Source organism: Salvia splendens, unplaced genomic scaffold (assembly GCF_004379255.2).
Source record: "Salvia splendens isolate huo1 unplaced genomic scaffold, SspV2 ctg772, whole genome shotgun sequence".
Taxonomy (NCBI): Eukaryota; Viridiplantae; Streptophyta; class Magnoliopsida; order Lamiales; family Lamiaceae; genus Salvia; species Salvia splendens.
This window is the reverse complement of record NW_024599447.1, coordinates 252-16,219: the sequence shown is the minus strand read 5'-3', so window position 1 is coordinate 16,219 and position 15,968 is coordinate 252. Positions and strand designations below refer to the sequence as shown.

Sequence of the window (15,968 nt, the reverse complement as noted above, 5' to 3'; positions counted from 1 at the left end):
GTGTGTTTTTATTAATTTAATTTGGTTGGAAATAAAAATAAAAAATGAAATTGAATGAATAGTAATTTAAGGGACGAAGGGTTGCAGGTTCCGTCCCTTAGTTAAGAGATGGAGTAAAAAAGTACAGTGAGACCAATGGATAGTAATTTAAGAGACGATTAAGGGACGAATAAGTGACAGCGTTGCAGATGGCCTTAGGATCGTATCATTATCCTGCAAGCTTTCTAATCTCTGTAAAAAATAAAGCACAAAATCACTATAGGCGATTCCAAGAGGACGGCACCGGTCAAACCGCCACTCCAGCAGGGGCTTGGCCTATGCTATATCCATCCCTGGATGTAGAGGTAAAAAGGTATACAATGGAGTACAAAATATAAATTTATTTAAAATAATATATAATGTAATATTACTATTTAAATTTTAAATCCAGTATTACCATAATATCAAAAAGTCATTTTCATTATACAAAATAAGTATATGGAGTATAGAATTATCCACAAAAATAATTACATTAAATAAACCTTAAAATAACAAGAAGAAAACGTGTATAGCTTAAGCATGATACATATCGTTAACGTATCATGCATTAGATTCGATTACCATTATCCACATACGCCTAAATCGATTTCGCAGGATTATCAACATTGACCTTTAACACAACTTATAAATAGTTGCATCACTCCATAATCTTTTTGCACTCCATAATCTTTTTGCTGCTCACTGGTTTAATCTCTTTCCATCTCTCTATGTTTTATGTTTGTTTAGGTTTTTCATGTGCGATTTTATTCTGAACTTTAGCCTGCTAATTTTTGTGTTATTGTCTTCATTTTTGTAGGATATACGGATATGACTTTCCAGAAAATCTACTACTCACTGCGAGATCTTTTTCCGATGGTGATTTCATCGATTCTGTGATCATTGAATTTTTTCTCTTAGAAAAACATAAATAGGCTGATTGAGTGTTATGATTCTGATTATTTTAAATGCAGACAATTTATTAGTATTTAATGATAGATATTCTGACTCTATCAGTTTGTTAGTTATTTCTAAATTTGCTCTGGTTGTTTTTCACTTTTCCCCTACTTAGTAGTTTCTTTATCTGTTGAAAGGTTGATGATCGAGCTCTTAGGGCTGTTGCCATCGATCATATCAACGATGTTGATGCGGCTGTTGAAGCAGTGCTTGAGGAGATAATTCCTTTCTTCACTAAAAGATCTGCATCAACTAGTCCTTTGACTTGGAGTGCTATTGCGGGCGAATCATCATACGGTGTGTAGTTTTATTGTTTGCATATTCTTCTCTACATATATATTGAAGTGACTTGCCTTTCTGTTTCCTTCAACTAATCTCTAGTAGCTCATGCTGGTGCAATGCAGGTAGCTCGTCTGTGAGAACAAAGTTCGCTGATCAAGCTGATGATGATCATAGTTTTTTTGTTAGTGGAAAGAAAGAATCTTCCGGTTGTGCTGATGTTGGGCTAAGTGAATCTGTTGGAGATGCAAGTGCAGGGCATCTTGATGTGGAAACTCATGATGACATTCATTCTCAGGCTGAATCACTGGTGGTGGTAGGTGAAACTAGAGGGGGAACTTGTTGTATTGAAGTTTTGGAAGACTCTCAAACAGAGAGAACAATTACAGCAGAAGATGAGACTTCATGTAGTAGTAATGCACAACCGAAGATGGATTGCATTCAGCAAAACAAAGATGATGCTGATGGGATTGCATTAGAGGTGGAGGCGTCTGACATCGATGGGAGTGATTTAGATGAATATGATGAGAGTGGCATAGATGAATATGATGAGAATGAAGATGAATATGATGAGAATGGAGACGAATATGATGAGAATGATTTAGATGAATATGATGAGAATGAAGTTGAATATGATGAGAATGATTTAGATGAATATGATGGGAATGAAGATGAATATGATGAGAATGAAGATGACGAGAATGAAGAGGAATATGATGAGAATGGAGACGAATATGATGAGAATGATTTAGATGAATATGATGATAATGAAGATGAATATGATGAGAATGATTTAGATGAATATGATGGGAATGAAGATGAATATGATGAGAATGAAGATGACGAGAATGAAGAGGAATATGATGAGAATGAAGATGACGAGAATGAAGAGGAATATGATGAGAATGGAGACGAATATGATGAGAATGATTTAGATGAATATGATGGGAATGAAGATGATTATGATGAGAATGAAGATGACGAGAATGAAGAGGAATATGATGAGAATGGAGACGAATATGATGAGAATGATTTAGATGAATATGATGAGAATGAAGATGAATATGATGGGAATGAAGATGGATATGATGAGAATGATTTAGATGAATGTGATGAGAATGAAGATGAATATAATGGGAATGAAGATGATGAATATGATGAGAATGAAGATAATGAATATGATGAGAGTGATTTAGATGAATCAAATTTATCCTCGTCTACTACTAACAGTACTTCCAGTGAGGAGCACCTGATTGTTTTAGATAAATCAGATTTATCCTCGTCTACTGACAGGGCTTCCCGTGGGAAAAACATGAGCAATACTCTTGGAGCGGTGAATGAAACAACCTTGAATTCTTCCATGTGTAGTCAACATGGTACTAATATTGATAACTTGGAGGAAATCATTGCAAATGCAAGAAATAATAAGGTATCAGCATTACAACATTCTCATACATCCGAAACATTTAGATGTCTTTGATTAACCTTCTCAACTTGTTTTTCAATTTGATGTGACTTAATATTTGATATATACATTTTTCAGAAAACATTGTTCATGGAAATGGAGTCTGTCATCAACTTGATGAAGCAAGTGGAGGTGAAGGAGCATGCTGCAGAACAGGCCAAAACTGAAGCTGCAAGAGTGGAGATGGATTTGCAGAATGAGATTAAGGAGCTGAAAATAACGATCAAACATGCGAAGGAGTCAAATGACATGGTTTTAATCCTTTTATTGGCTTGTATAGCATAGTTTTAAATGTAAGCCATGGTTTTAACTTTTTCATATTACCTCTCAGCATGCAGGGGATGTTTGTGGTGAGAAGGTCATCTTGACAACAGAGCTGAGAGACCTCCATACTCGCTTGGTTTCCCTCTCGAATGACAGGGATAAATCACTTGCAGATCTTGATGAGGTGAGTTTTTATACTTCTGTACAAATATCTCCTGTGAATTCAATGTTTGTTTTTGAAGAAATAGTTAACTAAGTAATATTTTCCAAAAATTTGCTGCAGATGCGTCAATGTTTAGAGGTTCGACTAGCTGCTGCTGAGAATGAAATAGAATCTGCAGTGGTGAAAAGATTTGAGGATGAAAAATGTGGAAAGCTATCCCTTATTAAAGAGAAATTAATTATGGAACAAGTGGTACAAGAATCAAAGAACCTGAGACAACAGGCTGAAGATAATGCTAAGGTAATAATGAATCCCTTTAGGATGTTTGTCTCACCTAATTACTACTTTGGTTTGAAGTCTTCATGAGAATTGAAAATTGGACAAAATTATGTGTTATGTGACTGTGAATTGGGAGTTTCTGTCAAGATTCTCAAAGGCTATATTTGTTTGGTTTCTTATTGTTAATTCTGTTACTGCTGCATCGCAGTTACATGCGTTTCTCGTGGATCGCGGGCAACTGGTAGATACGTTACAGTAAGTTGCTTCTTTTATGTTAATGTGTTGAATCCTTGTTTTCCAAGAGTAGTTTTTCATTTCTACATCAATATCATTTCTTCATATAACATTTGTAGTCATGATAGATCTTTAACACGGCCAGGCCAAATCACTCAACCGCCTTTTTAGCATACGTTTAAAACCTGTAATGCCTGGATAAGTTAATATGAATGCTGCTAATTTAATCATCTACACTATCAATTTCATCATTTATCACATTTGATGGCTTTCTTTTCCTTGTATTGTGTGTGTCCACAGGGGAGAAATAGCTGTTATATGTCAGGATGTGAAGCAGCTAAAGGAGAAATTTGACCAGCGTCTTCCGCTTAGCAGATCACTTTTCTCCACTCAGACGAGCTTCCTCTTAGCTTCTTCTAACTCATCCTTGAAAAGCTCGGTCCAAGATCAAGTGGAGGCCGTGGCAGTCAGAGATGATGACCGTTTGGAGACTGGAGATCACAAAAAGGACCCTGAAGACGAACTAGCTAGTGCAGACCCCAAGGCGCTTGCAGAAGACGACGATGGATGGGTACTTTTTTGAAAGCCTAATAGAGAGAATAATGTCCATTCTCTCTATACGTTTTAGTAGGACCTTGGCTCTTTTAAAACCATCTTATTTAAAATCTTTCTAGCTATCTGAATGTTAGTATTTTTTTATTTTTGGATTTTTGGCTTCTTAAAATGTGAATTATCTCTGCTTTTCTTCTGTTTTGTGTCAATTTGTTTCTGCATCTACATATCCAAATCCAATTGATATTACAAAGTCATCTCAATCAGAACTCAGTAAATAGTTAAATGTAACTCAAAATACTTAAATTGTAACCAAAATATGGTTCCTTTTTTCTTTTACATTGACATATATATGTATGTCCAAGCCATTTGGATTACACAGCCTGCATAGCTCAAGAAAGTAGCAACACAATCTTGGTCATGCTAATTTGATGCTCAAAACTAGTGTTAATTTACGAAAATCAAGATCACAAATATGAGCCTTGAGAAAAAAAAATAGTCATATGATCTAAACCTATTGTGTGTTGTGTATATTTGCAAGAACACAAACTCTTCATTCATGCCAACACAATAGAAGCACTGTGCATCTCCATATGATGTAAAGGCGAGCCTTGTGTTCCCTCATTTGCTTCGAACAACGTTGGACCGATCTCTGCTTCAAGTTTCTTGATGGGAAGACTGAATATGCAGCCATGTTTGTGTCTGAAAAAAAGCCTTGAATGAAGAAGTAAGAAGTTGAAGATTCTTTAAGTTTTTTGCAAGTGGAAATGATGAGTTTGATGAGATGCTAGTAGTGGCTATATATATATATATATATATAATATATATATATATATATGAATAGAGGAAGAGTGGAGAGAGAAGATATGGAAATTAGAAGTTGTGGTGTGTGTGAAATAGTGGCCCTTGTTGTAGGGTTGAGGGGTTTGGGTGCATTCACCTCATGGAGAAAAAACATTAAGATGACAAATCAAAACTTGTGGAATTTGTCTGCATGCATGCCCTACTAGAAAATGACCTATTATCAACTCCTACATGTTGAGGGACATATTGTTCCCCTTTTTTATGGATATATGTCCTTGAATAAAGGCAAAATTTTTTTGGAAATAAATTAGCTGTATCTTATGGAATATGTCAACCTATTTAATTTGTTTGGAGTTAATGAGGGGTTGCAATTATGTACTTGCCTAGAATTTTAGATTTTTCCTCTCGAGATTGCAAGTATTTCATGGATTTGAAGTCTTCTTTCTGTTGGGGGCGAAAGTGAGTTACGTCGGACAATTTATGTTATAGTATTATACAGTAAAACTATTTGGATAATTTAAAAAAATTAAATAAACCGTAATTTAAGATAAGTCGGTAGTTTATTTATGATTAATGATCGACTTCGTTCCGAAATTTGTGAATTTACAAATTGTATTCTAATATTAAACCGTGATGTATATAGAATCGACTATTAATCTTAATATATATATATTTTTAATTATCTTTTACCCGATGAAATCGAGTCAACTTGAGCTTAAGTAGACATGTTTACTGATTATACGATTTGTCGAATACTCTATCTAATAGAGTATCTATGTTGGATTTACACATATTTACGTTATTTTTGAAAATATACCTAATTTGCCCAATATATGCTCCAAGTAAACCTAAACCATTTTATAATTTATAATAGAGCACGTAAAATAATAGGGAACAATATGAGGCACAACGACAAGTTTAATTTGTAGATTTGGAAAGGTGTATGCAAGTTTGATCTAATGACGTATACTATATTGCCTTAAAAACACCTGACCTCTTCATTACTAATACTATTAGTTAGGTTTTAAAGTATTAAAAAATGGGATTCCACTTGCAAGTATTTGGATATGATTGACCAATAAATATTGTTGTTGTTACAATTGTTTCTTAGCAATACCTTATTTTTTATGTGTTAGTTTTGGGGTTCATGCAAGTGACAGGTTAGGTACAAATTATTTGCCCTTACATGGTATGTAGCCTATCTATAATGCATTTTGTTAAATATAGTTTTTATTTTTGTCAATTGTCTCGTGTATATCATTTATAAGTATGTGGTATGTGAATACTTGTATTAACTAGGTGGTGTGTAAGAGTAAGACTCATCCCAATAATCTTAATTATGATTATATTTAAATAAGTTTTGAAAATGACTAATGCCCTTGATTTGAAAACATACAAATCCCAACAGCTCACATGGCCTTTGATTAGAACCATTAAATCATAAATGGGCCACACAGCCCACGAGCCGAATATACCACTATTCAAATCTTTACATTTAAAACGGCGTCGTCACGTGCAACCAATATTTGATTATATCCTCTCATTTTCCTACAAACCCTAGTTTTTAGCCTCTTCATTGATTTTTTTAGCCCCTCGTTATTGATGTCTTGATTCTTCACGCAATTTGACTTTAAATCAATTCAAATTGTAGCCATTAGCTAAAACTAGACTTCGAAGCTAAGAGTGAAATGTTTAATAATCATGCGAAATTGATTGATATTGTTGTGTATTATTATCTCCGTCCATAAAAAATAGACTAAAATTAGATGAATTATAAATATGAAAACTTTTACGCAGATACTAGCTCAGCTCTAAATGTGAACCACAATCCACTAACAATACTTCTACCATATTTTCCCCCCTCTTACTTTACCAATTACGCATTAAAACTCGTGTCATTTTGTGTATTTATTGTGGACGAAGGTAGTATTATTTATCAAAGTTAATCTGCCAAAATTCAGCCAAGACTTGAAACACAAGAATCTCAGTACATAATTAAATTGAAAAAAGAGCTTTAATATAGTGTAGAGTTTATCATGTTTGGGACTAGGGCGAAACATGAGCATTTCTTGCATTACACACCCTCTACAATCGTTGTGGCCTTAAGTGGCGCCACCCAAACGACTGCCAACCCATTGGGAAATGTCTGATAGAACAGAAGCACGACAACAACCCGTTGTATTGTTACGACTAATTAAGAACTAGATTTCATGCCTTTTCAAGCCCACCTTATAAAAGGACCTTGAGCTTGTTTTTCAAGCTTTTGACTAACTTTGAGTTCATATCATATTTCATCTGGCTGCTTAAGGATCAACTTAAGCATGAACGATTGAGGATTTAGCGATGACACTGTATTCTGCCTCAATAGTTAATCTAATTTGTTTTCATATTTTCCTTGTTTTCTCTTTTACTTGTTTTAAGCTATTTGTCTATATGGATAGCGGTTAAGGGATGCCTTCCTTAACGTCCGAATTCCACACAATCAAGAAACACAGGCCGAAGTCGTCGAGCGCCCAAGAGGTTTGGGTCGGCGATTACTTCCGGCAAAGGGGATGCTGTGTGCGCGAGAGAGGTTCTCGTTGGCAGCGATAAAGAGAGTTTCTTGTTGCACAATTAATTGGGCCAAAATAATATATTCATTGATTAAATATTATGGAAGACTCCACACATATTTATAATATGTGTGGATAAAAAAAGATATGATAATCCCTAAAATATCTCAACAAATTAAACAACTAAAGACTAATATCAATAGATAAACTTATACTAACATTTTAGCAGTTGAAACTAACTACTTAGACTCAGATATATTTTTTTGATTTATGTATTTAATTCTAGACTTGTTTTACTTTAGTAATTCCTTTATTTGAAACTGACTGTTTGATAGATTGCATGCTTATAATCATTATGCCAATAATTAAATGCGTTAGTGTGTTGTTTACAACACTCGAGAAATTTGTATCTAATATGAACATATGAATTATTAATAACAACTCAATAATAATTGAATGTATTGTTATGTTTTAAAATTATGATTTTTATGTCACCCTAAGTGACACATTTTTCTTTTTAGAGTGTCGCGTTCTAAATAACACATTTCTTAAAATAGAAACATCACACTCTCTACTTTATTACTACATCCGTCCATGAAACAATGTCTCAATCTATCATTTTGGGACATCCACAATTTAAAGTACAACTTACCTTTTTTTCATTTTAGGCAATGAACCTCACACTTCACTAAAATCTTACTCTCACATTTCACTAAAAAAAATAATGTATTAGTAGTATAAAAGTGGGACCTACATTACACTATTTTTTTTCACCACTTTCCTTCATAGTATTTCTAAAACTCTTGTCAAGTCAAATCAGGACTATAAATGGGAGTCAAGTGAGTACTCTCTATCTTACTTTATTTAATCTCCACTTAGCTCGCTAAACAATACGGCATAAAATTACTTGTCAAATAAGAAATGTTACACTTAAAATAGAACGATTATAAAATAGCTCAAAAGATGCTTTCAATATATCTATCCTAACAAATCATTGCATAACACCAGAGTACGTGATCACAAAATAATTAAGTCAGAACATTCCTAGTTCATAGGAGTATGTAACAAGAACAACCTTGAGAATTATAGGATATAGTACTGAATAGAGAAAGAAATAGAAAAAAAAAATAGAAGAAAGAAGAGTTTTATATGAATTAGGTCAATATGTAGAATCAGTATTTTATAGTACTATATGTAAAGGCAAATTTAGGATTTGATCATGATAAGCATTTGGTTAATCTCACACAAAATTTGTAATACGTGACCCAAAAGGGCCAAACATGGGCTACAGTAACTAGGACGGTTTTTAATTCCGAAATCCGCTGGGAGGTTGCAATGGACCGCCTAGCGGACCGCCTAGCGCCGGCGCTCGACTAGGCGGTGCGCTAGGCGCCATTGCCGATGGCCTTAAAGTGAAGCATTATCTCTTATCTCTATTTCCACCCTCAATTAATCTCCTTTTCTAAACAACCACATTTAATAATTCAAATTTTCTATGCTTCGCCATTTTTGGTTCACACATATTTACAAATACTTTTAGCTTTCTAGCATATAAGAAACGTGTCGGTGGATCTAAATCTTTTTCTTTTTTTTTAGTTATATCATCTTTTTTTAGCTTTATATAACACTGCTGGAAAATGTATTTTACAACTCAATCATATAGATACATACTTAGTACTACTATATTTTTCCTCCTTTTTAGGTTGAAACTACCTAACTTTTATGGTGAATTTGACGGCTGTGTAGAATATGTCCTTTTTGTACCTGTTGAATATATACATAAATGATGATTCAATTTGGACTTAAATAAATATACCATCTCATGCCCCCACAAAAAATAATTAAAACTCCTAATTATGAGTTATAAAGAGTGACAGAAGTCATGTTCCAGAAAAAACAGAAAAATTGAGAGCGTAAGTCCATAAATTGAGAATGTTATAGGTTTATACTATCACCGTGCATAAAAAAAGTCATATTTTTTTCATTTTGCGCCTTGCACTAAAATTAGTCTCTATCTATTCGGAGTAAGGTTTCCTCTTTAACGAAGTGCGTCTCATTTTTCACTAATAACTTCAGCCACCTTTTCTCTCTACCTCTTACTAATTTTGTATTAAAACATGTGTAGTGAACTACTAAGACTGTTTTTGGTTGATGGAGTTAGTACTATCATTTTTTGCATGTTACAAATGCTGATAGAGATGAAGATGCTACAATAATAAACCGAAGCAGTGAACAGATAAAAAAACACAAGAAATTGGTACATAAAGTTGATCAAATACAATAAAGTTGATCAAACACAAAAAACACATCTACCTAGTTTGCTGCACCTCTGAGTTATCACATCCTCTTTCAACTTTCTCCCAAGGCTTTCTTTACATCATCACCCTGCAACCATAAATGTGAAATGTGAATAACCATGAGAGAGAGAGGGAGAGCGAAGAAGGAGGGATGACCTCGATTGCCAATGGTGAGGTAGACGTTGCATAACGCTTGATTACAATCCCATCTTTGTCAACTAGAAACTTAGTGAAGTTCCATTTGATTTGGGAGCCGAACCAGCCGCCTTTGCTTGCTTTAAGGAACTTATAAACTGGTGCTGCATTTGGCCCATTCACTTTCACCTGACAGTCAGAGTAGAGCATCAAACAGTTAAATATGACAAAACTAGGGATCGTCGTAACATTATCCACAAACAGCTTCAACTCCACCAAGCAGAAGACCATTTCACCTAAAAATGTCATCACAATGCAATAGACAAACAAGGAAGCAGGAAATACTCCCTATTTTGTCATGATCGGCGTAGAGTCTTAAATGATTACTACTTTTTTGATACTAAGGAAAATGGTCGACCATCCATGGCCCAGAAAAAAAAAAATAATAATAATAATTTATGGCTCCACAATAAAGGTTAGTGAGTCGTGGCAGAATTAATTTGAGCAAAATTTGGACCGGATTACCTAACATGTGAAAGCTACTACTCGAGCAACATATATAGACCGACTAACTACCGCTATTACAACCACCATTTAAGCATATTTGTGATCTTTTATGTTAACCACAAACTTTGAACTTGTAGGGTTTATTGAAATAGATTTCAATCCAATTTTGCGATTCTAATTTCAACAATACCAATTATGACTCATCCCTATATCAAAGCAAAACACAAATGTTTTAACTTGAAGTGTACCGGTTCAGACTTGGGATTTCATGTTTTCAGATTATCAATGCCAAGTGAAATAATGTGCCAATGGCTTACAGTATAGGACCACTTGGTTCAGTGACAAGCAGGATGCACGACATTTTGAATTGTTCGCTTAAATTTCTACCAGTTATTCGTCACTTTCTCACAATAACATTTTATAGTATATCTTCAGAATCAAACTGATGACACAACAGTTATAAACAAATGATATTCCAACAGCATTAGCACATCATTTGCCCAAATAAAGTCAATGTTTTTTGATAATATTAGCCGTTAGGCTTATGTTGGTAAAAGCTTTACATATTCATATTGTTTAATCTCCATACAACAAGTTTCTAGCACAATAAACACAAGCTTAACTAGATGCAGAAATATTTATACCGGATCAAAAACAGATGATGCTTTATCAAGTCAAACCTTTAACAACTTCCAACAGCATTGGTATATAAACCACTCTTGTGGACGTAAGTAACTGTTTCCTAATTGTTTATTTTCCCTTTATTTTTTTTGAGTTACTCTACTAATCTACTAAACTGAGCTCTCAACCACCTTATAAATTCTTCTAATTTCGGATCCAAGAAAGATATTCACTTTATAGCCATTATTCTGAACTGAACTATACCATAATAAAGGTATATCTTTTACATTCCGAAACCATGCTTACATATTTAGAAAAAACGATTCTTTGAATAAAAGACTTGGCTTATGTGTTTTTTATTCTGAATTTTACAATTTTGACAAAATGATATCCTACATCTGTAAATGATCAACACCTTCCTGTCAAACCTACCTAAAACAGAGGAGGCAAATTAGGGAGTAATTGGGGAGTCATTAAAGAGTAATTGATACACAATTGATATGGAATACTTGTATTAGAATAGATTTATTCTTTCCCTAAAATACTTGTATTCCTCCCTATATAAGGGGGAAGAACGAATGTATGAAAAAATACACAAAAACAGAAATCCAATACAAGTTCTTTTCTCCAAAACGCTCCAATATGCGTAGTTCTTCCAATCCTCTCGATTACCATCGATAAGACTTCCTAAACACTTGAATCACAAAGAAGGGAAAATCCCAATAGCCAAATGAAATCAAGTTACCTTCTGGAAAATGGGATACTCAGCTTTGAATCTGGAGCAAGCAAATTGTTATGCATCTTGGCTTGTTCCGGGTTCTTGATACAAGAACTGGTTGCACGGGAATGCCAATATCTCGAAACCTGTCCAAGCAAAATCTCAAACCCAAAACATTGATGAACAAATGTGCTATTTTGGTTCATATATGAATATGCAACATTACCACCTGAAAAAGAGCAAATAAGAAATTAACAGACCTTTATCCTTGTATTTCGAGTGAAGCTCAGTCAATTGGGTATAAATCGAATTCGTGAACCCACTGTTTAAATAAAAAACACAATTAAGAACAAAATCCATACAGAAGATTGAATTTTTCTTCCTTTTTATTCCAAATTAAGAAAAGAAGACTTCTCACCATTTGAAGCAACATTAACAACGAACAAGACTTTCCCTTTATAGCTACTCAAGTTGATATCATTACATTTGCTGTCCTGCTCAACGCAATCAAAATTGGAATATTCAGAAGCAAAAAAGGTGGATTCTTTAACAAAACCCAAAAAAGAAGAGGATTAAAAATTGAACCTTGACAGTGAATTCGTGTATGGACTTTTCTAGGACTGAAGAAGAAGCGCCCATCTCTCTCTGTCTCTCAACAGCTGGTCGATGTCTGAATGCAATTTAAAGTTCGAATTTTTTGGGATGATAATGTGAAAGGAATGGAGTCTTTGAGTAATCAAATGAATTGAGTGAATTATGCTCATCATCATTCATAATCTTTACAGCTGTTTTTTATTCTCTGCTTGAAAAAGGGCCTCACAGTTATTATCTTTCAAGTACTACTAACCAACAGTTTACTACTTGAGCAACAATTTAAGGGAAATACGTAATGTTATTATGTAAACAACAATTTAAGGGAAAGTGTATTAAACAACAATTTAAGCAGTAATGTTATTATGCGCTAAGTGCTAAACGTTATAATTGATTTTACAAACTAGCATATTAGTATAACCTTGGCCGGAAAATGGTGTCTTCGAATCTTAGAAATATATTACTATATGATAGATACGTGGATGTATTAAAAAAATAGTATAATTGTTATGAGGGATTACTATTCACAAAGTAAATCACACCGAAAGAATATTCACAAAGGATTATGAGGGATTACTATTCTTTACAACATTTACTATTCTTTGATGTATATTCTCTTCCTTGTATACTCATCGATCAATCTCTATAAAAGATGAATCGTTGTAGCTTGTAAATCATTCAATTTAATACCACAATATATAATTAGATCTCAATAGTAGTAATAATTAAGATCACTTTTAAAGCTTTAATTGGAATTTTAGTAATTAAAATAATGTCAATTGAATTACTCCCACTGTCCTTGAAAAGTATGAACTATTTTCTTATCAGTCCATCCCTGAAATGTATGAATTCTCTAATTTTGCAATAGTTAAACAGCACATCATTTTATTTACAACCTATATAATTACACCACACTAATGATGTGGAGCACATTCTCCACTAGCACCACTTACATTACCTTTTATCTCTCTATCTTACATTACCTATTATATACTCCCTCCGTTTCATAGTAATAGAGACATTTCATTTTGCGCACTCGTTTTGAAAAAATAATTATAAATAGTTGAAGTGGAGAAAAAGTAAAGTAAGAGAGAGAATATTGTAGATACTACTTTTCTCTACATTATTCTTTCTCTTACTTTACTCTTTCTCCACTCTAACTATTTATTATCATTTTTTTAAAACGAGTGCAGAAAATGAAATGTCTCTATTACTGTGGAACAGAGGGAGTATTAAAACTCATGTAGAACCAAATGTTCATATTTTTCGAGAAGGGAAGGGGAGTATATTCTAAATTTGAAAAATTATTAATATTGAAAAAAACAATGTCAATCTTTATACAACTTATATCATACTTAACAAACATTTTCACTCTTAAAAATCAAAATAAAAATTAAATTTGCATAACTTTATCAACTTAAATTATTTTTTCGCTAAAAATATATCAAATTAAATTCAAGACTCGAGATTTGTGTTTGTTCCCACAACAGATCAATTAGTGCAAGTCCAGAGGAGCATTTTATCTCCTTTTGCGTTATATCAAGTCAAATAATTTTGAAATCGAGCATTTTCATTTGTTATTGTAATTTTTTTCGTGTTTTAATTCACATAATTAAATAATAATGAACCGATTTGCAATATCTCATAAATTTTTGCAGTAACACCATATTTGGTATAAATCCGTAGAAAACACCAAAAATGGATTTGCGTTTTGTGTATGGTTGGAGATGATTTTTACACCAAAAATAGGTATTGGTTTATGGTTGAAGTTGGTCTTATGGAATTCTAAAGTAACCAAACCCACAAAGAATTAACGCTCTCAATGAGGCTATACCAAATATCATAATAACAAATGAGGCATAAAAGCCTATTTATACTAGAAAGACGATTACACACATTGGCGGACACAGTAAGAGAGGCTGAGGGGCTTAAGCCCCTCCCAAGAAACCATTTTTCTGAATTTTTCTACTTCAAAATTTTTGATCACTCTCACCAGCCCTTCCTAAATCAACGCAGTTGAAGAATAAATCTCTGAAAATTGGATGATAGGAAGGGCTGAACTTGATCTAGGAAAAAAATTACAGAGGCAAAAGGGATAAAAATGGCTTTGCTCGTATTCGTGAGGAAGAAGACTACCTTATTAAAGTCAATTATTACTATAATATTATAATAGTATTTCTTTGTGATGGGATGAGCTTTCACTTAGGTTTAGTATATTACTTTCATTTTTGTTTTGGAAATGTATTAAATTCCAAATAGATTATTTAGTTTTTAATAAATGTTTAATCAATCAATTCCGAATACTATAGTAATAGAGTTCCTACTCTTTTTATCTAAATTTTAATCTATAATATATTATTACAATTTCCCACATAATTCACGAGAATATTTTGTAACTTTAGGTGGCGTTCGGTTGCCATGACTAATATCATGAGACTATCCATCTAGGATTAAGTTGTGGGATTATTTTAGTTGGAGGGGGAGGCTATGACTAATTATCATTAGACTATCCATCTAGGATTAAGTTGAAGGGTTCAATCTTATGAACCAAACATGATACATATTTAATCATGAGATTTAATGTATAAGTTCAGTTTTTATCTTTTATTTAATTTCATTGGTTAATTTTTATTTTTATTTTTTTCCTCAAACACCATCACGGCGGGGGGTTAAGGCAGACCCTCAACCTGTCAATATCAAAAATCATCAAAGGAACATACATCAAGCAAGCCCAAAAGTGACTCGGTCCGCACGAGAGATACAAATAACAAGAGCTAACAGAGCTACTATGGTATCCCCACAGACCGGGTACTAACCATCTAACTAACGAGAAAACAAACATAACAAAGCTATACATCAAAATAATAACAAGGATGATGGCCAAAATTGATAATGAAAATATTGATAATGAAAATATGAAAAAATTGATAATTTAGTTTTTCAATAGTTCTTTGATTTAATTATGTAAAATTGATAATGAAAATATGAAAAATAAAAATGAGAGAGAATAAAATTTTTGCTTAAATTTTATGAAATTTATGAGATTGACTTTATAATTTCATCTTAGTTGGAGCAATTTTTTTACACGGAAATTACAAAATGAGTGCTTAGAGATTAAGCGGGGAGAATAAAGTTTTTGTCAAAATAAGAAATGACTCAATTATCTTAAGACGATTTAAAAAGAAACGCGACTCAATTACCATGAGACGAACGAAGTTTACAATGAAGCCCCTCCTAACTATATTTTCTGTGTCCGCCACTGATTACACATAAAAATGTCCCAAAAGTTGACTTACTAAGCTGAAAATGGAGTCAGTATTGTCCACTCGGATGAGTGGAGTTAAGGGGTAAACACCACTCGATCGAGTGGTAGAGTGTGATTTTCGTAAAACGGCTACAACTTCCTATACCAGACTCAATTTAGGTGTGCAATAAATCCCCGTGAAGCGCTTTTGGCCCTTTCCAACTAGATGTTGACAAATCATAACTGACTTATGAACATTATCTCATAGTTGGAAAGATAAAAATTTACTAA

General features: G+C 33.3%; 1 protein-coding gene and 1 pseudogene across 1 annotated transcript; one reads left to right on the top strand and one right to left on the bottom strand.

Moving 5' to 3' along the window:
• The first annotated feature begins 840 nt into the window (after positions 1-840).
• On the top strand, positions 841-4,984 carry LOC121791304 (kinesin-related protein 4-like). Its single transcript, XM_042189307.1, has 8 exons — positions 841-894; positions 1,110-1,269; positions 1,377-2,680; positions 2,795-2,968; positions 3,048-3,164; positions 3,264-3,443; positions 3,631-3,677; positions 3,957-4,984. Exons 1-8 carry the CDS (start codon positions 847-849, stop codon positions 4,237-4,239), a joined length of 2,313 nt encoding a protein of 770 aa, XP_042045241.1. The 5' UTR covers positions 841-846; the 3' UTR covers positions 4,240-4,984.
• Positions 4,985-9,723: 4,739 nt separating this feature from the next.
• On the bottom strand, positions 9,724-12,657 carry LOC121791299 (annotated as a pseudogene).
• Between the last annotated feature and the right edge of the window lie 3,311 nt (positions 12,658-15,968).